Here is a 20005-nt window from a genome sequence, read left to right as displayed (position 1 = left end):
CTGGGCTGATTGTTTGGTACAGATGGGCACAAATCCATTCATATCAACAGGGTAAATAATTTAAAAAGAATCTTCAAAATGAGATCGAAAACCATTCTCATTATTTTCCTGCCAGTTGTGGCTGTGATGTTTGCATCTATCCAATGCCCCTATTCATAAGTGTAGTGCATTTTTTTTATCTTAATGTCTATATACTACTGTGCAGCCACACTGGCTTTTCTTTGTCCTTTTAATTTTATATTTGCAAAGGAATGCAATGTTAAACAGAGGATATTGGGCTAGTGGTAAAGCACTGGATTAGCACCCAGGACTCCTGGAGCCTGATTCATCCCTTCCTTACATGGGTTTATATGCCAACGTAACTTACAGCGTGAGACCCTGCATTCTTTCCCTTGGCATGCTATTTGATCTATGCAGCTCATGCAAGTTCTACAAGCCAAATTCTGCTGGCCGTTACAGCTGGTCTAAATCCAGAGTAACACTATGAACTTCAGTGTAGTTAGTTCAGATTGAGGCCCCAATCACGAGAGGTGCCTCTGAGCAGCTTCTGCAAGGTTCTCAGTCCATGCTCAACACACAGGTGATGTTCGGCCCTTTGCAGGATTGAGTCATTACACCAGTGTAACAGACAGCCTAATTCAGCTCTGTGCCTCAGTTTATCCAGCTATGAAAAGAGGATAATCCTACATATAGTACCTACCTCATAGAGGGGATTATGAAGCTTAACTAAAATTTGTAAAATGCATAGAGTGAAATTTTATTTAACACTCATCTGACCTGGGCACAAGAAACTTGAACAAGGCCTTGTAGTATGACAATAGTGTCACTGAAATTAGTGCATTCATCAGGCCTCTCCTGGCTCCCCACTTTTTTTGATAGTTAATCACTCTATGGATCCCAATTCTAAATCCGTATGAAAATATTTCACAGATAGGAGATAAAAAATTTCTGGCAAAAAGAATCTTCCTTTTTCCATCTGTGGCTTATCTCACTTAAAACCACAGCATTCCTACCTGGCAGGAGTGGAAGGATTTCTGAAAGGATTTCACTTCTATCCTCATATATCCCTTGAATTAAGGGCAGGTATTAAACAAAGAATGGCCATTTAAGTAGCCTAGATTTTTATTAATTCTTACCCATATATGGCTTTGTGCCAGCGATCGTGGTGACCTGCATCCCTTTAGTCAGTATCGTGGCAATGTTGAAATCTGTGATGTGCACATGTCCTGAAAGAAAAATTGGAGTTAATAAACCATTCATTTCTATTTTGTGTTCAGTTCTGGTGCTGCCAGTAGATTTTTTTAAACCCAGACCTAATTTGCTTTATACATTCTTAAATGGTATGAAGATTTGGAGCGGAAAGGGGGTTTCATAGGCAACATAACCTTCTTCACAACATCTCTTTCGGCATCCAGTGCTAAACGTTTTTTGAAAAGGAAACAAAATATTTTTTCTGCTAGTTAACTATAAGGCGCACCCCTCCAATTGACGATAAATGGCTCATGGAAGCAGCTAATTGCTGCAGTCTGGACAACAAGGTATATACTTTCTTTGGGGCAAGGGCTGCTTTTTTTGGTTCTCTGTTTGTACAGTGTTTAGCACAATGGGGTCTTGGGCCATCACTGGGGCTCCCATCTGCTACCACAATACAAGTAAGTAAATAAACAAACACTGGGAACTTGCTAAGAATCCAAGCAATAACAAAATGTACTACGTCACCCATTCATTTCCTTTTTGGAAGAGCAAGACACGGATGACAAAGTAGATGAGGTCCAGACTAATAATACCTTATCAGAAGGGATTATTAACATGTCTATGGGAACAGCATAAGGGAAACAGACGTTCAAATTTTCTGATATCCTGTTTGATACACATCACTGTAAAACTTCTCACAGCAGCACCCAACACACCTCTATAGATATGCAGCACTTTAATAGTACATTAACCAGTTGTATACAGGATATAAGAAATTATGAAAATTGCAACAAGTAGATAGAAACATACAAGCTAGAAGCTAGACTATAAAAGAGAAAACAGCATTTTTCTGAGCACTGAAACTGAAGGAAACATCCAGTGAACCACAAGAGCAAATTTACGCCTAAAAGGTCCAAATCACACTTAAGCCCTGCAATTAATTTATATTTCATAGAATAATTCATTAAGATCATGATATTAGTGTTATAGATGACTGAATTATCACTTATCAAGAAATAAATCCTTGATAATCAACTAGTGATTAAATAATCTAATCATCCCATTCAACTAACCAGGATCCTTCTTGGAGACACGGGAGGTGCCTGTGTAGAAGGGGATCCAGCTCATTGGGAATGTAACTCATCGGGAACCTAACTCTTCCAAGTGAGCCCAAGGCCCCCAAAACTTTGGTAAACAGGAGGAGCACAAGCCTCTCTTATTCATAATTGGGGTAAACTGCAAGTACATGACTCCAATCAGTTTAATAGCTGGAATATTACATTACTGTAATGTGCTCTGCATGAAGCTCCTCATTAAGACCACTCAAAAACTAAAGCTAGGGCAGAATGTGGCAGCCCACTTCTTAAGCAGTTCACATGGGAAGCACCTTCGATTGTGAAATTATTCATGCTTTTACAAATCTAATCTAAATATAGTCCCTTAATGGTTAATAGGAATGGATTTTACTCCTTGATGCATAATCCCACAAATGGGAGATTTGAGCACACATTTCCCTTTACTTTCTCCCCTTTTCATTTTGTCTTGGATCATTATAAATAAAAGACTTGGTTCAAGGTAAATTCATTTCTTGTCATGTTTCATATACAGGGGTAACCGGGCGGAGTTTAGTGGCCTGTGATGTGCAGGAGGTCAGACTAGAGAATCTGGTGGTCCCTTCTGGCCTTGATTCTATTCACCTTGTTATGTTACAATATGGCTGTGACATTATGGGCTCAGAATACCGTTACCCACTCAAAGAAGACACCCATAAAGATGTTTTGCGCTATCGAGAAAGAACGTAATCCAGACCTTGTTACAGCAATGCCGATTTCAGCTATCTCAGTGACCTTCAACTGGCATGGCCAGAATTGTAGCTCATTTCTAAGGTCTTCAGCACATTCCAAGAGAGAACATTCATTTAAAGTGCCGCTGCTTTCAAGTGTTTGAGCATTGACCTTCTAGCCTACCTAAAATCTTGCCCATTTATAACTTCATGCTTTTAATGTCTTGCCATCTTACTCCAGCAGGACATAGCTAGATCTGCACCAAATGTTTCTGTATTGATGAACCCTTAGCAGCAAAACTGGGATGTTTGGCATGGGAAGTTTGTTAAATGTGGTGAAATCCACTCTTGGGGTGGGGGTGGAGGAACCACACTGGAAAATATTTTCCAAGTTTTTATCCTCTTTGATAATTTGCCAGTTTCATTGCTACCTCTCTCTAAATAGCCATAGTCATCCCCTTCAAAATACAAAATTAAATAAAGTGGGGGGGGGGAGCAGTAATTTCTGGAGGGATGGGAAGGCAGGTGGTTGGTTGTAATTGTCTTGTTCCTGAGTGTTCATTAGGGCTATACACAGGGAAGTAGCAAATATGAGTCCCTTCCCAAAGGTAAAAAAAATTATAGGTGAGTGAACTCAAGGGCTGGTGAGCAGACCACAGGGACCTGTAGGTTAAAGGGAGAGAATCACCAACTTCTATCTTAGGTAAGTAAACTAGACCGCTCCTCTCAAATGGGAGAGAAATTTTTTCATAAGGGTGGGCCACTCAGTGAGGGCAGCTGTACCTGGCCCAAAGAGGCAGATCCACATAGCTCTTTGGTAAGAAACAATTCATATGTTAAAATTATTATGTTGATTATCTTTGATCCATCATATTAAAACTAGTGTCTGGGTAATTATTACTGAGAACTCATTTGTACTGACCTGAATTTTTTTATCTCAACATTCTAAACTTGACAACATTGGCTTTAAAGAGACGGACTTCCCAGCAGAAGGCATGCAAAGTTTGTTGTATAAAATTTCAGGCAGCCTGACACAAGGGTTTTGCCACTTGCCAAGAACGTGTTTGCCTGGCTTTTCCCCTCCTTTTGTTTCCACCTACCTCATCTCTTTGATGCATACATTTTCTTGCAGGCACTTTGTACGTTACTGCTTCCTAGCTAAATTCAGAACCACAATTATGGAGCAGGCAAATCAATCTGGCACCTTTCTGCAGTGCTGCTTCAATCCAAAGGATGTTGGACCATATCAGGGAATTTCTGTATTAGAACCATAAAGTGTATGTATATAACAAGTCTGAGGCCAAGAGAGATAAGGGGTAAGATTCAGAGGGGTGGCCGTGTTAGTCTGGATCTGTAAAAAGCAACAGAGGCTCCTGTGGCACCTTTAAGACTAACAGATAAGGGGTAAGATTGAATTCCCCACAGCTTAGGCCTCTTGCTTTTCCATTTCTGTGTCTCCCCCTCTCTGTGAGAAACCTGCAAGGCCAAACTGCTACTTGTGTTAACACATCCGAAGACAGAAAGGCGGTTCTCAAAAAGGAATCAGGCTTTGCAAAAACAACTGTAATTGTTCTTCAAAACAGAACACAGCTTTTAACTTGTTTGCTATGTATGTTAAAGTTTAAGTAGATTTGCAACATCCTGAGAGTTGCTAGAAGTTAAGAAATAATAAAGTAATAAGTGATAAATGTATATTAAAATAGAGGATGTATGTGAATGGATGCTTGATTTAGATAAAGGATAAATTGATTTAGATAAAGCACGAATGGTCAGGGAAGTGCCAGCCTAAGAATTACAACTTCAGTCTCGATTGGCTGAAGAATGCGCAGACTAGAGATAACTGGATGACCCCCAGAGGGCAGGCCGGAATCCACCCAAGTGCTCCTCCCTGCCCCTCCCCATGGAGGACTGAAGACCCCCGAAGAACAAGATAACACTCAGACATTCAGCCATCACGGATGTGCCACCTGCTAATTGATAATCACCTCAAACAAACATCAGCAGGACGAAGCAATTCCCATAGACTTGTATAAGGACAAAATCCTATAAGAACAGACTCTAAAGACAGAAAACCTTTGAGTTTGGTTCTGCAACCACCCTCCAGGAGCATCGGATGCACATCTGACAAGGACTCGGCTCCACCCTCATGTGCAGACTACCTGGCCAGTACTGTGCCATGAGCAACCCCTAGGCTGGTAACTATAACAACTCTGCAGAACTTGTATGAATGAGTGTGTGAATGAATAAGGAATGGTAGTGAAATAATATTGAATTGCATATCCTGATTTCTCGCTCTCTCTCTCTCTGTATTTACAATAAACCTGGCATTTTTGCCTCATTCCTCTTAAAATAATACCAACAGGATCTTATATTAGTGTAACAAGGAGGGCACTTTTAAGGTAATATTGCTCCCCAAAATGGCAACAAAAACACGTATGCAAACCTAAATGCCAACATGGCATAAGGAAGGCAGGGGCATTAAGGGTGAAATCACTGCAACCACCTAGAACTTGAGTATTTGGGCTCTAAGTGCATGGAGCACATGGCAGTTAGGGAGGTGAAATCCACAGCGTCTGCTGAGTCCTGGATTAACAGGCACAGTCCCTCTGCACCTGCTGAAGGTGGTGTTGGGGCCACTGGATCAGCATAAATATGGCTTTATAACTCCTGTGCACTCCCTTCCCCCTCCAGCCTTCCCCTAATGTGGCCTTTCATGGCATTCTATGTGGAGCCTGAGCCAAGACCCTTCCTGTCACATACAAGGAACAGTCAGGCAGCCACTCAGCGGGCAGACCTCCCATGCAGAGTGGTGCGAACACCCATTGCAAGGCCCTCTGCACTGCAGTGAATTTCACCTTTTGAACCCCTGTGGGCTGTGTGGACACAACCCTGCAAGGTGCTGAAGGCTGCCAGTGACTGGGTGCCCTCAACTCCCACTGAGTTCAAGCATCTCCTGAAAGGTGCTGAGCCTCTCAGTCCCCAAAGACTTCAGTGGGATTGCAGAGTGCCGAGCTTGACAGGAACAGTGTCTTTATCAGGAACAGCAAGCTTCATAGAGAGGTTCTGTGCATGTTATGATATTTCACAGACTCCTCAGCCTTTTTTCTGAAACAGGAGAACATTGTTGAATTGCTTTTCCTTCCTTTACCACAGAGATCAAGCCCACACCTGTAAGAACCTCCACCTCTGCTCACTGAGTTAAGGGCTCATGAAATCAAATAGTATTGCTTATGCATAGCTAGGGATTCACTCCCAGCTTTATTTCAGGTGTTAAAGCCATATAATTAAAATAAGATCAGCTTTTCTGGAGAGCAAGAACAGAGACTCTAGTAATGAATTTCTGGCCTGAATGATGCAAGAGGGTTTTATGTGCCTCTCCACAATCCTGGCTAAATATTTCTTGTGAAGCAAGAATAGGGCTATTGATACAGGTACTCTGTGACTAAATTAAAAACCAAAATTAGAGCCTATGAGACTTTCCCAAGTTCATGTAGTGATCAGGATATAAAGTGCTATACAAATATCTCACAGAAACACACAGGTAGAGAGGAAATAAAATAGAATAAAGTCCAGACCACTAATCAATATAACTTTGAAATTTAAAAGGGTCAAGCTCACAAAGCTGAAAACAATTATGAGCCAAATCAGCTGGGAGGAAGAATTTAGTCAGAAAAATGTGAGTGACAATTGGGAACTGTTTAAGAACACTTTAATAGACGCTCCAAAAGCTACAATCAAGGAAGATGGCCATATTAGTTAAAAGAACAACTTGGTTTAGAGGGGAAGTGAAAGCCGCTATAAAAAAGTAATATACAACAAATGGAAGAGAGGGAAAATTGATAGTAATTAATATAAATTAGAAGGTAGAAACTATAGAAAATTGATAAGGGAAGTAAAGAGACACAAGAAGAACTCTATGGCCATCAGAGTTAAGGACAATAAGAAGTTTTTAAAAATATATTGGGAACAAAAAGAATCCCAATAATGGTATGGTCCTTTACTAGATTGGGGAGGGGGGGGAATTATCAATAGTAATCAATTAGTAATGGAGGGAGAGAAGGACAGAGCTCCTCTTAGGGATGACCAGACAGCAAATGTGAAAAATCAGGACAGGGGGTAGGGAGTAATAGGAGCCTATATAAGAAAAAGACCCAAAAATCAGGACTGTCCCTATAAAATCAGGACATCTGGTCACCCTAGCTCCTCACCCTGACCAGCCAATCTGGGGAAAGTACTTGACCCTCCATGCCCTCCCCCCACAAGTCGCCTCTGCACTGTGATGATCCTACAGGATTGAATGAGCTCAGTATCAATTGGGGTCCTCAGACCAGGCACAGGTGCACTGGCCCTGCTCCCCACAAGTTCCCAAACCCAGCCCTGGAGGGAACAAGTCCTTAGTCCATGCCATTTCGGATCCTGTGCATTGTGGCCCACACTACACTCCATACCCTCCCCAGGGCACAGTCAATATAGATCCCTTTAGTGTTTAGGACTGAACCAGGAGCCCATCTTCCTCCATACCCACTCTCCATCACAATCTCCATTTGGGAACCTGTCTCCTTTCCCTTATTAAGCACTGCCTACTAGCAGAGCTTCCTCTATCAGGTGCTGTCTCCAAGACCCTGTATCACCCACTCTATCATCACAGTGAGAGAGTTTCCCCCTCCACTCTCCCCCTCCCCCACAGTTGTGAGGGCATTTCTCTTTGGTAGGCTCCGAGGTTCTTCCCGCAAGACCCCTCTAATCTCATTTTCTAACAGACATCCCCCTGTTCCTTAGTCTGATTACACCCAGGGGTAGTTTGCCCCAGGCGGACACCTCCTTCATGGGTTTCTCCTCTCATCCAGCTTCCATAGTCCTCAAGGCTCCAACGTTCCTTACACTTCCCAGAAAAATCATGATGGGGAGACCATGTCTGTGTGTTTTGGAGCTCTTGTCAAACTCTGTCTTGTTGTCACTTTATCACTTTGATCACTAGCAGTAGCTCAGTTGAGGTATCCATTTCCCTTACTGAAGTCGTCTTCAGTTGCTCTAATGTTGCTGCCTCTTGTTGCAGGATCCGCAAGACTTCCTCCATGTCCACATTTCCGCCCACAACTATGTTTACTCAGTCTGGTACCACTTTGTCACAAGCCCAGGCCTTGTTGTGCCTCGGTTTCCTCTTTTGGCTACATAAATCAGACTTTATCTGCATCAGACTTTACCTTCAATAAGCTCATGTTGGGGAGGGAGGAGGAGGGCTATTCATCAATAAACTAACAAAGAAATTGTCCCAGGCTTCGGTTTCCTCCTCACTGAAGTCATTGGCTTCTTATCTCCTTTCTTCAGTAAATCACCAGCAGTCCTGCTTACCTCCCAGACTCAGCTGCTCCACTCGTGCCCATGCTGGGGTTCAGTTCCTATCCTGCTATTCGTCCTTGGAGAGCTAATCTCTTAGTTACTTGCTCCTTCTCCAGAGTGTCTCTTGGTCTCTTCATCTTCCTGTTCCATTCCCAGGAGCCAGGCTCTCACTGTAGCTCTCTCTGGTCTAGAGGCAGTCTCCAGCTCTCTTCCTGGAGCTTCCTCACAGAAGCTCCCCACTGTCTCCCATCCCCAGGGACTCCAACAGTCAGGGCCACCCAGAGGATTCAGGGGGCCTGAGGCAAAGCGGGGGAGCCTGTACTCACCAGGCGGCGCTCCAAGTCTGCGGCATTTCGGCGGCGGGGGGCCCTTCAGTCGCTCTGCGTCTTTGGCAGCACTGAAGGGCCCCCCGCCGCCGAAATGCTGCTGAAGACTCAGAGCGACTGAAGGGCCCCTCGCCGCCGAAATGCTGCCGAAGACCCGGAGTGACTGAAGGGCCCCCCACCACCGAAATGCCGCCGAAGACCCGGACTGCCACCAGATGAGGAAAGGGATTCTCGGCCAGGGCCCGGGGCAAATTGCCCCACTTCCCTCCGTCTGGGCAGCCCTGCCAACAGTTCTCTGGGGGCTCTTACTGTCAACTCTAAGCCCCCATTCAGGGCTTGTCCCCACAGAGGCCTATTCCACCTCTTGTGTGTTCCTCCAGCTTGTCACAGAGCTTTTCTAGCGAGAGCTTCCCACCCCTCTGCTGGGCAACTTTCTCTTTATAGCATTCTAGCAGTCTCCCTCTAACTCAATTGGTTTATTTCTAATTAGCTAGAGGGTACCACCTGTTTGCTCCCAGGTATTCCCCACAGAGTTGTCATGGGCCTGTTAGGCCATGATCCTTCCTGAAGGCCCACTAGCACTGTGATACTGCCATAAATGTTGCTTTCAATGTTCACAGCAATATGAGTGCAAGGGATATTTGGTGCTACTGTCTCTTTGAGTATATCTTGCAGGCATATGATATTTGCTTTCATGCCAGACAGCATGTCAGCCTTCTCTGCAGGGAATCCCTCCACACTGGAGGTGAGGATTTTAAGTACCATCTTTGGCTGAGACCCGAGGAAGGGCCATTTATATCAACATCTATGTCTATATCGTTTACTGAAATCTTAGTGTGTGTTGTCCAATTTGGTCTCTCCCATGGTCTGTTGCAATGGGAGATTAACAGGATCATGAGTCAGAAACAGCAGCTAGTAAAGTTAGACATTTTAAAATCAGCAAGTTCGTATAACTTCCATCCAAGAGTTTACAAAGAGCTGGCTGAGGAACTGGCTAGACCATTAATGTTGATTTTCAATAAATCTTGGAACACCGGGGAAATTCTAGAAAACAGGAAAGAAGGTAGTGTTGTGCTAATATTTAAACAGGGTAAACTGGATGGCCCAGGTATTATAGGCCTGTCAGTCTGACATCAAACTTGGGCAAGGTAATGGAGTGGTTGACGTGGTATTTGATTAATAAAGAATTAATGGAGAGTTAGGTAATTAATGCTAATCAACATGGGTTTATGGAAGATAGAGCCTGCCAAACTAACTTAATTTTTTTTTTTAATGAGATTACAAGTTTGGTTGATAAAGTGAATAGTGTTCATGTACTTAGACTTCTGTACAGTGTTTTATGGAGTATCACATGATATTTTGATTAAAAAACGAGATGATATAAAATTAACATGGCACACATTACATGGATTAAAGCTCGCTACTGATAGATGTCAAGGTGTAATTATAAATGGGGAATCATTCCCGAGTGGGTGGGTTACAAGCAGGGTCCCACTGGGTTCTACGCTATTTAACACTTTTATCAATGACCTGGAAGAAAACCTAAAATCATCACTGATAAAGTGTGCAGATAGCACAAACATTGTGGGAGTGGTAAATAATAAAGAGGACAAGTCACTAATACAGAGTGATCTAGACTGTTTTGGTATGCTGGGTGCAAGCAAACAATATGTGTTTTAATACAACTAAATGTAAATGTATACATCTAGGAACAAAGAACGTAGGCCATGCTTACAGGATGGGCTCTAGGAATTATTTTGGGGAAGTTCTATGGCCTGTGTTTTATACAGGAGGTCAGACTAGATGATCGCAACAGTCCCTTCTGGACTTAGAATCTATGAAAATAGAAAATAATCAGAGCTTCAACAGAGGGAGGTGAAGTTGAGTATCCAGTATGAAGTCTTAAATGGGCAACATTAAGCAAATTTAACTGTACAGTGCTTAGACTGTAAGCCCCTTGGGAAGGGACTGTCTCTTTGTGACGTTTGTGAAGAGTGCTGGCACTAGGAACCCTCAATTAGGATACCTCTAGGCACTACTGTAATACAAATAATAGATTAGGCACGAAAGGTAGGTAAGTCTTATTCCAAACAGTGTCTGAGTATAAAGGCCATGGGGCCGCAGCTCATTGGTTAATATATCCACCTTCATCGGGAGAGGACAATGCTGAATAACTCCAAAATAGTCACTTTCTGGAGTTTCAGCAGTTTCACATTCCACGGACAGCCTGCCTGGCCTGAAACTGGGAAACGTGGTTCTCTGCACTGATTGCTATAAATGCTTATATGCTAAGAGCACTATTAAGGCCACACCCTGCTGAGTGCCCTGTAGGTAGGGTTAGTGCTGACAGAAGCACAGACTTCCTTCTGGATGCTGTGAGGCTTCAGTCTGGCGTGATTTCGATGGAAGAAAGCAAAGCTTGAGGAGCCACTGTCCCTCTGGCCTGCCATCTGCACTGCTGGAAGAACATGACTGAGATGTCAGAGTGCATCTATCAGCCACCGACTAATTAGCAGACAGAACATGTGTTGCCTTTACCAATTCAACAGCCTTCCAAAATCAGCCAGACCACCCTTCTCACTCCAAAAAGAAAACCCCAGCACTGAATCCTTGGAGAGCACTTGAAGGAGGAGCTGCGTAGAGATGAGACAAATGCTTGGTTCTTTTCACATCCTTGTGTCAGCTTTCATTCTCTCTGCCACTCATCTCCTCTTTGCAGGAAATCACATTAATGTATATGAATTATAGATGCTGTTATTATTATTCAGACTTTGATATTCTGAGCCAAAATCCATGCTCTTCTGGATGTATCACTTATTTGAAGGGATTAATTTAAACACATCCCAAGTTTCCTAAAAACTTTTAACCTCTCAAGAGCTCAGATTGATTAGAACACTAAGCTGGAAGCAGGGTTCTGAAAGCCAAAAATGTTGCAGGGTCACCTGACATCATAATCTATGTCTGTTCAGTCCTCAATATTTGCAGCTGGGGATGTAGCTACAGTCTAATATTTGGTAGGAAAGCAGCCTATTCATTCCATCCATGGCTGTTGCTGGGAATTTAAGAGTTAAGAAACCCCATGAGTGTGAACAGGATGTTTTAAGTCTAAAAACTAAAAGTTCAAATTAGTCTTCATGGCTTGCCAGCCCAGTTCACCTTGGACAGTTACAGGTAAATCCCAGACTGGTGTTACTAGCAAAGGATCTTGGCTACATGCTAGGATCTACTGATTTTATATATGAGATAGGATGAACTAGTATAATTCAGTACCAACCAATGTGAGAAGCGGAAACTCCTGGCTGCAGCAGAGGAAACAGAAGTGAGCGGATGCCATTTCGAGACACTTCTGTCTCAGTTTTGTTAGTGTAGTAAAACTAAGCAAATTCTTTTGAACAATAATCATGATTCCTGCAAATTTACATTAACTGGATTCTTTCATTCTCAGATGAACCTGTGGTTTCTTTAATCCAAGAGGTATGTGCAAATTATCAAAAAGAACTATCATCTTAGCCTTGGAATGATTATTTAGTGATCACCAGGTGTTGAAAGAGGCTTCTTTCCCAGGGTTCAATCCAACTCTCATTGAAGTCCACTGACCTGAGTGGGAGATGAATTGGCCCTTCTAGGGACTACACCTAGGTCCTTCTAGAGACTATGCCATTTAAGCCCCAACGTAGGTCCTTGGTTGGAACTTCAGTGGTACATAGAGCTTCACCCAGCTCTCTGCACTGGGCTGAATTTCATCTCCAATGCATAACAACCCCTTACAGACTGTGAACCAAATTACAGTAGTTGCAAATATATTATGTACGTATATTCAGTTTATTCAAGTCAATGCAATAAAAATTATTTTAATGTGTAATGTGATAATAGGTATTTCCACTGATCAGGAATAAGTAAAATTTACAAAAGAAAGTCCTATCTACAAAGATAGTTAAAGGTCAAAATCCATAAAAAGTCAGTGCCCTTTGTAACCCAAACACTAATATCTTTCAATGTGAAAGTAGAGCTTAATTGTTGAAATATATTTCACAGATGTACAGTTTGGCCAAAGGCCTGCATTGAACTGAATGGATGCCCAAAGCTAGGCAGATGGCAAGCAGAATCTAAATGAATACACTTAAGGCCAGATTTTTTTAAAGGTATTTAGGTGCCTAAAGAAGAAGTTAGATGACTAGTAGGGCTTTCAGAAGCACCTATTCGCATCTTTAAGCACTTAAATGCCTTTCAAAATCTGACCCTTACACCTAAAGGAAGAACCAAAACAACAAAAAATAGAAAGAACATCTGTGAACAGACGACAGAGCTTCCTCTGTACCCATATAGTGCGGGCATAAACCTGGCAAAGTAACATGAGATGGAAGTGGAGTCTGTAGCTCCATCCCAACGGGGAAGAGCCACTGGAAAACAAGCATAATCTACCAGTCTAAATATAGATGCAGATGCTGCAAGAACAATTGCTCAGGGGAAAACAAAAATGTGAACTGTAGGTAAAAAGCTTTTTGCATGCATGAATAGAATTACACACCTCTACTGCCATGGCGAAGCAAACACAGGGAGAGAAACCACAGAGCAGAAAGTCACAGTCAGGAGAGCACTGGAGCTCAGGGCACAACTCCAGAAAAGAACACACTGAAACAAATCCATCATCAACCTGAACCAATTAAAATTTCAGACTGAACTAGAGATGGGGCCAAAAAAACCAGCCCCAATTGCACAGACATCAAGGAAGTTCGCAGTTATCCTGATTTCAAGCAAACACAATCCCAGATCCAAGCACCACTTTGTACTGGGAAATATTTAAACCAGTTTTGGATCTGAATTTAGTGCTCAGGCTTCTCTGTAATTTGACTCTGTAAAACCCAAATCCTCAGAGGTGGTGAGCACTTTTAATGGCCACCAATTTCATCAGGAGAGGTGGGAACTCAGAAGCTTACCCACAGAAAGAAGGGAAAAACCCCAATGAGCTGGGCTGCATATGGACAACAAGAGGAACATGAGAACAAAGGCACCACTTAGAGTTGAATGCCATCTATGACTGACACCTACTGGGTCAGACTGTCAAAATACTCCATCACTCTTGCAATTGGGGATAACAGCATCAGCTCCTCAGAAGTGAACTTCACCCCCTACATACAAGAAAATGGACAGAAACAGGTGTTCTAGTGGCCTGACAGCTAGTGAAGACTGAAGGAAATCAATTAAATATCCCCAAAAGATATCCCTCAGCAGCCTCAAAGCCAAAGATAAAATGTTGATTGTTCATATATTTTAAGACCAGAAGGAACAATTACATCATCTAGTCTGACCTCCTGTATAACACAGGCCATAGAACTTCACCCAGTTACTCTTGTATTGAGCTAAAACACGTCTTCCGGAAAGGCATCCAAGTCTTGATTTGAAGGCAGCAAGAGACAAAATTCACCCTTCCCTTGCTAGTTTGTTGCACTGGTTAATCACCCTCAATGTTAAAGATGGCACGAATTTTTCTAATTTGCGTTTGTCTGGTTTTAACTTCCAGACATTAGTTCTTGTTATGCCTTCCTCCACTAGATTAAAGAGCCCTTTAGTGCACAAAGCTATTGAATCAGATTTCTGTACTCATATCAATGAATTAATTTTAATATGTTATGTAGAGATAGTTGAAATTTGTCATTTGAAACATTTTTGTCAGTGAAAAATGGCTTTTTTGTCAAAGCAGCAATTTCCATAGGAAATGTTCAATTTTGACCAACTTGGGGGAGGGGGGAATTTGTTTTTTATAAGGAAAACATGAACTTTTGATGGAAAGTTTCAACAGAATTTGAAATTCAAGGGAATAAAAACGACATTTCCGGACCAGTTCTAATTTGATGTGCCACAAGAATTCAATTAAAGTGCACACATTAGGTGGCACATCTGCCCTTCACAGCTCAAGCCGTGGTCTCAATATAGGCCAGAGCAGCACTTTTCACCATTGGCAACAGTCAACTAGGTAAGAATTGCCAGGATGGAGCAGTGCTCTGTCAACTTGCCTTCCCACCTCCAATACTGCCCCTTCTGGGCCTGGCTTCCCCACTCTAGGACAAGGAGGAGAGGGTGATGTAGGAACCAGCTACAATGCTAGCTAGCAGCTCCCCACCCCCAGAAGCATTCTTAGATATTGCCAATAGGTGACCACGTGTGCCGTCTGATGAATGCAAATGGGTTGGATTGGAATTGGGGGCAGAGAGAGAGCGACAATATGGCCCATTTATTTATTTACACCTGTGTCTGAGGAGACAGAAGGAAGTCCCTGAGTGAGACAGGAAGAGATGTGTATTTGTAAAGAAAGGCAGGGAAAGCTTTTCTGACAGTTCTTAAATAAATAATTATCCAGCACTTTGAAATTAGAGGTCATATGCAAAATGAGTACAATCTGGGGACAGGTGGTGATGCCAGGCAAAGCTAGTTACAAGCTAAAACAATGGCAGTTCTCTAGGAATTTCAGCATCTGCACCAAAACCCATCAAACCTGCAAAGTGATAATGACTTTCATATATTCTATGCTCTCTGCAACAGCTTTTTATTATACAAGTAGCTTACTGCAAGCGCTAATAAAGATTTCTCACAAATGAGCCGGTTACAAGGATTTTCAGCAGATATTTGACATTTTAAAAGCAGATAAATAGCAGACAAATTTTCAATGGGAGTTTTGCCAGAGTAAAAAAAAAAAAAAGTGTAGAGAGTAATACAGGAGTTAATCTGAAGTTCTGCCTGAGAAAGGCTTAAGTAAAGATTCCAGGATTAAAATCTATATCTACATTATAAACAAAAAACTACTGAAACCAGGATCTTCTAAGGAGAAGTGTTGGGCAATCAACTCCAGGCAGCGCTAATTGCGTCACCTATAATAATGACTTCTAGAAATGTCACTGAATTACAGTAAGTATTTAAGAACAGACTAGGTAAATTATGGGACATTTATGTAGAAGAGAGCTCAGCGGTTTGAGCATTGGCTTGCTAAACCCAGAGTTGTGAGCTCAATCCTTGAGGGGGCCATTTAGGGATCTGGGGCAAAAATCTGTCTGGGGATTGGTCCTGCTTTGAGCAGGGGGTTGGACTAGATGACCTCCTGAGGTCCCTTCCAACCCTGGTATTCTATGACTGTAAAGCACCAGAAGATTACATGATGGTGCTTTACAGAAAGCAGGTGAAGACAAACAAAATACAAAAGACAGTTCCTGTCCCAAACTGCTTACAATTTAACACAGATAACACAACACATTGCATAATACAAGGCTCCAAATCCAGGCTGGAAGGTGCCCATTCCAAGTCACCCGCTCTGTGCTGCTCTGTGCACGCGTATGTTCCAGTTACCACAAAACAACCGGCACTTACCATGCTCATCCAGTAAGATGTTGTCAGGCTTCATGTCCCTAGAAGTAACAGAGAAGGGAAAAAGGGATGTCAGCATAGAATGGTGACACATAATGTGACTGTACAAGCCTAGGGAAAGGTTTGTGTGAGATATATTATTATAATTTATACAGCACCCACGTTTGTTGGCATTTTACATACAGGAGTAAGAGGCTTGGTATACCAGAGACCTTGTGGGGTGGGATTATCCTGTATTTCTTCCTCTGTGAGCCGGTGATCCTTAATTTAGACATAATTAGATTAATGATGATAAAGAAGTGAAGGGCGGACTAGAGTTCCTATGATATGATCATGTGGCTGCTTTGGTTTGCAGTGTCTGGTTCTTGATAGTCCAGCTAGATTAGTGGTTCTTTTTACTATTAGCTTTGTTTTGATCGGAAGTAGTATTTGTTAGATCCTGGTCCAGTCCTGCTCTCAGAATGAACACCAGTCTGTTCATAGGCGCCGATTCCTTGGGTGCTCCGGGGCTGGAACACCCACAGGGAAAAATTGGTGGGTGCACTGCACCCAAGCTCCCCGCCCCGGCTCACCTCACCTCTGCCTTCTCCCCTGAGTGCCCAGTGTCTCCTCCCAGCACTTGCCACCGCAAAACAGCTGTTTCGCGGCTTAACAAGCTGTGGGAGGGAGGGGGAGGAGCGGGAACGCGGTGCACTCAGGGGTGGAGGTGGAGGTGAGGTGGGAAAGAGGCAGGGCTGGGGCGGGGATTTGGGGAAGGAGTCCAATAGGGGCAGGGAGGGGGCGGGGACTTTGGGGAAGGGGTTGGAATGGGGGCACAGGGAGGGGGCAGGGAGTCAGGGCGGGGCCGGGGGGGGGGTCAAGCAACCACCGGCGCCAGGAGAAGTTGGTGCCTCTGAGTCTGTTGTAAGGGGATCCAACTGGGCAGTGACTGGTCACTATTCCTAGCTCTGGGTCTCTCAGGTGCACTCTCCAGGTGCAGACCCCATATCTGCCACATTCTTGGGCAGTGGGACCTTCCAGTCCAGCCACCTAAATCCTGGAACCACTGCCACAGCCCTCCAGAGCCTCCTTCTTGCTTCTACATGTTTATCACAGAGTCCACTGGCTGTGGAAGCTCTTGTTTTCCTAGCTTCACCCTTCAGGAACAGTGTGGTAGGAAAGCCAGGAACACAGGCTTAGCATAGGAATTTCTTAAACACATACATACTTTACTCTTAAAAAGCATTAGACAGTTACAGATCTGTAGAAACCAAGGAACTCCTGAATGAACCCTCCTAGCCTGATTTCATCCCACTTTGCAAATCCCCAGGTTTGTTCCCGCCTGCCTTCACTCCTTCTTCTGGTCCTGGAGATGAAAAGGCCCCTTTTGTTTAGAGAAGCACCCCTTTTTAAACAGACCCTGTCCCTCAGCTCTCCGAGCCATTCACTTAGACCTGGGTGGGGGAATTCCAGCCCCCTTCCTTCTCTCCAGACAAGTTTCTGTGAAGAGTCCATTTGAAATCAATGGTCCTGCTCATAGTAAATTCATTGTTTCACCAGTGCAGAGCTATCCAGTGCTAATAATCCCTGATGTCTCTGTTACAGAATCACAGAAATGTAGGGATGGAAGGGACCTCAAAAAGTCAACAAGTCCAGCCCCCTGCATGGAGGCAGGACCAAGAAAACTAGACCATCCCTGACAGATGTTTGTCCACTTGTTCTTAAAAACTTCCAGTGATGGAGATTGCACAACCTCCCTCAGAAGCCTATTCAGAGGTTAACTACCCTTATAGTTAGAAAATTTTCCCTAATACCTAACCTAAATCTCCCTTGCTAGAGATTAAGCCCATTACTTCTTGTCCTATTTTCAGTGGACACAGAGAAATACTGATCACCTTCCGCTTTCTAACAGCCCTTAACATATCTGAAGACTTACCAGCTCCTGCCTCGGTCTTTTTTTTTCAAGACTAAACATGCCCAGTTTTTTTAACCTTTCCTCACAGGTCGCATTTTCTCAACCTTCTATCATTTTTGTGGCTCTCCTTTGGACTCTCCAATTTTTCCACACCTTTTCTAATGTGTGGCACTCAAAACTGGACACAGTATTCCCGCTGTGGCCCCACCAGTGCCAAACAGAGGGGAACAATTACCTCCTATGTCTTACATATGACACGCCCGTTAATACACCCCAGAATGATATTAGCCTTTTTTGCAACTGCATCACATTATTGACTCATATTCAATTTGTGATCCACTTCAACCCTCAGATCTTTTTCAGCAGTACTACCACCTAGCCAGTTATTCCCCATTTTGTAGCTGTGCATTTGATTTTTCCATCCTAAATGTTTTACTCTTGTCTTTGTTGAATTTCATCTTATTGATTTCAGACTGATTCTCCAATTTGTCATGGTCATTTTGAATTCTAATCCTGCCCTCCAAAGTACTTGTAACTCCTCCCAGCTTGGTGTCATCCACAAATTTTCCACTCCATTACCCATGCTTTCCAAATATAATTTCCCCACTAAATGTCAAGTTTTTGCTACAAAATGGATGGGCTAATTCACAATGATTGTTACAATTACAAATAGTGTTCATGAAACCAAATAGAATTCATATTCCTCTCTTGGTAGTCCATCGATCCAATGATGACAAAATCTGTGCAGATCATCTGTTGTTGGTCTTATGGTGTGCCCTCTGATGGCTGTACAAGCCAATTCTAGAGGTGCACATTTTGCTGCAGATGGTGCATGGGAAGTTCGCGGTCAGTGGATCGTGTGCTGCTGATGCTCGGTGACGTCGTTCACGTGCCTCTTGTAGACGCCGGCAGCGGTCTTCCTCAAAGGCAATGCAGGTATTTCTGACTGTTGCATGCCACTGTGTTCTGTCGCTGGTGGCGTCCTCAAGGTCCCTAGGTTTGATACTGCTGTACTGCAGATTGGCTTCGATGGTGTCCTTGTAACGTTTCCGTGGACGAACTATATGCCGGATGCCCTGGGAGAGCTCACCATACAGAAGCTGACAGGGGATTCTGTTGGCATCCATGTGGCTGACATGACCGGTCCAACGTAGCTGTGACTTCATGACAAGCATCGAAATGATGATCATCTGGGCTCTCTCGAGGACCTCGAGATTGGGCACTTTGTCTTGCCAGCGGATCTTCATGATGTTGCGGAGGCAGCACATGTGAAATGCTTCGAGCTGCTTGATGTGACGCCTATATAGTGTCCATGTTTTGCACCCGTACAAAAGAGATGAAAGAACAACAGCTCTGTACACAAGCAGTTTTGTTGACATCCGGATGTTGTGGTGATTTAAAACTTTAACATGCAGACAGCCAAGTGCCTGGCTTGCTTTGGATATTCGTGCATTGATCTCGTTACCCAGTGATCCATCACTGGATATGACACTACCCAGATATTTAAAGTTCTCCACTACTTTCAGCTGAGTGCCGTTGATGGAAATACTCGGGACAGAAGCATTTGATCCAGGTGCAGGTTGATGGAGAACTTCTGTCTTTCCGAGGCTGATAGTTAGTCTGAAAAGTTGCGAGGCCTCAGCAAACTTGTTGACAATGTGCTGAAGATCATTTTCAGTGTGAGCCATGAGGGGACAGTCGTCAGTAAAGAGTGCCTCAAGAAGGAGTTTCTGCACTGTCTTAGTCTTTGCATTCAGGTGACAGAGGTCAAAAAGTGAACCATCGTGCTGGTATTTCAAGTATATACCTCGGTCCAGATCTTTCAGTACATGGTTAAGGACACATGCAAAGAACAGGTTAAATAGGACAGGAGCGAGAACACATCCTTATTTCACGCCGTTGGTGATGTTAAAGGGGGCTGAGGTGGCTCCATCAGACAATACTTTGCCTGTCATGCTGTCATGAAAAAGGCGTATAATCTGGACAAATTTTCTTGGGTAGCCAAGTCGTGTTAGAATAGTCCAAAGGGCTTCCCTGTTGACGATATCAAACGCCTTTGTCAGATCTATGAAGACAGCATACAGGTGCATGTTCTGTTCAATGCACTTCTCT

General features: G+C 43.3%; 1 protein-coding gene across 4 annotated transcripts in view; it reads right to left on the bottom strand.

Annotated features, from left to right (window-relative positions):
• STK32A (serine/threonine kinase 32A) overlaps positions 1 to 20005 on the bottom strand; it is a 90558-nt gene that overhangs the window by 20244 nt on the left and 50309 nt on the right. For all 4 annotated transcript variants that reach the window (XM_054036416.1, XM_054036417.1, XM_054036418.1 and 1 more), the window contains 2 exons: positions 16003 to 16040; positions 1137 to 1226 (listed from right to left, as the gene is read on the bottom strand). In XM_054036416.1, coding sequence (XP_053892391.1) covers positions 1137 to 1226; positions 16003 to 16040 — 128 coding nt within the window. The remainder of the gene's footprint in view (positions 1 to 1136; positions 1227 to 16002; positions 16041 to 20005) is intronic.

This window comes from Malaclemys terrapin, chromosome 8, assembly GCF_027887155.1.
Source record: "Malaclemys terrapin pileata isolate rMalTer1 chromosome 8, rMalTer1.hap1, whole genome shotgun sequence".
Taxonomy (NCBI): Eukaryota; Metazoa; Chordata; order Testudines; family Emydidae; genus Malaclemys; species Malaclemys terrapin.
Note: the sequence above shows the minus strand (reverse complement) of the source record. Positions and strands in the feature narration are given on the sequence as shown.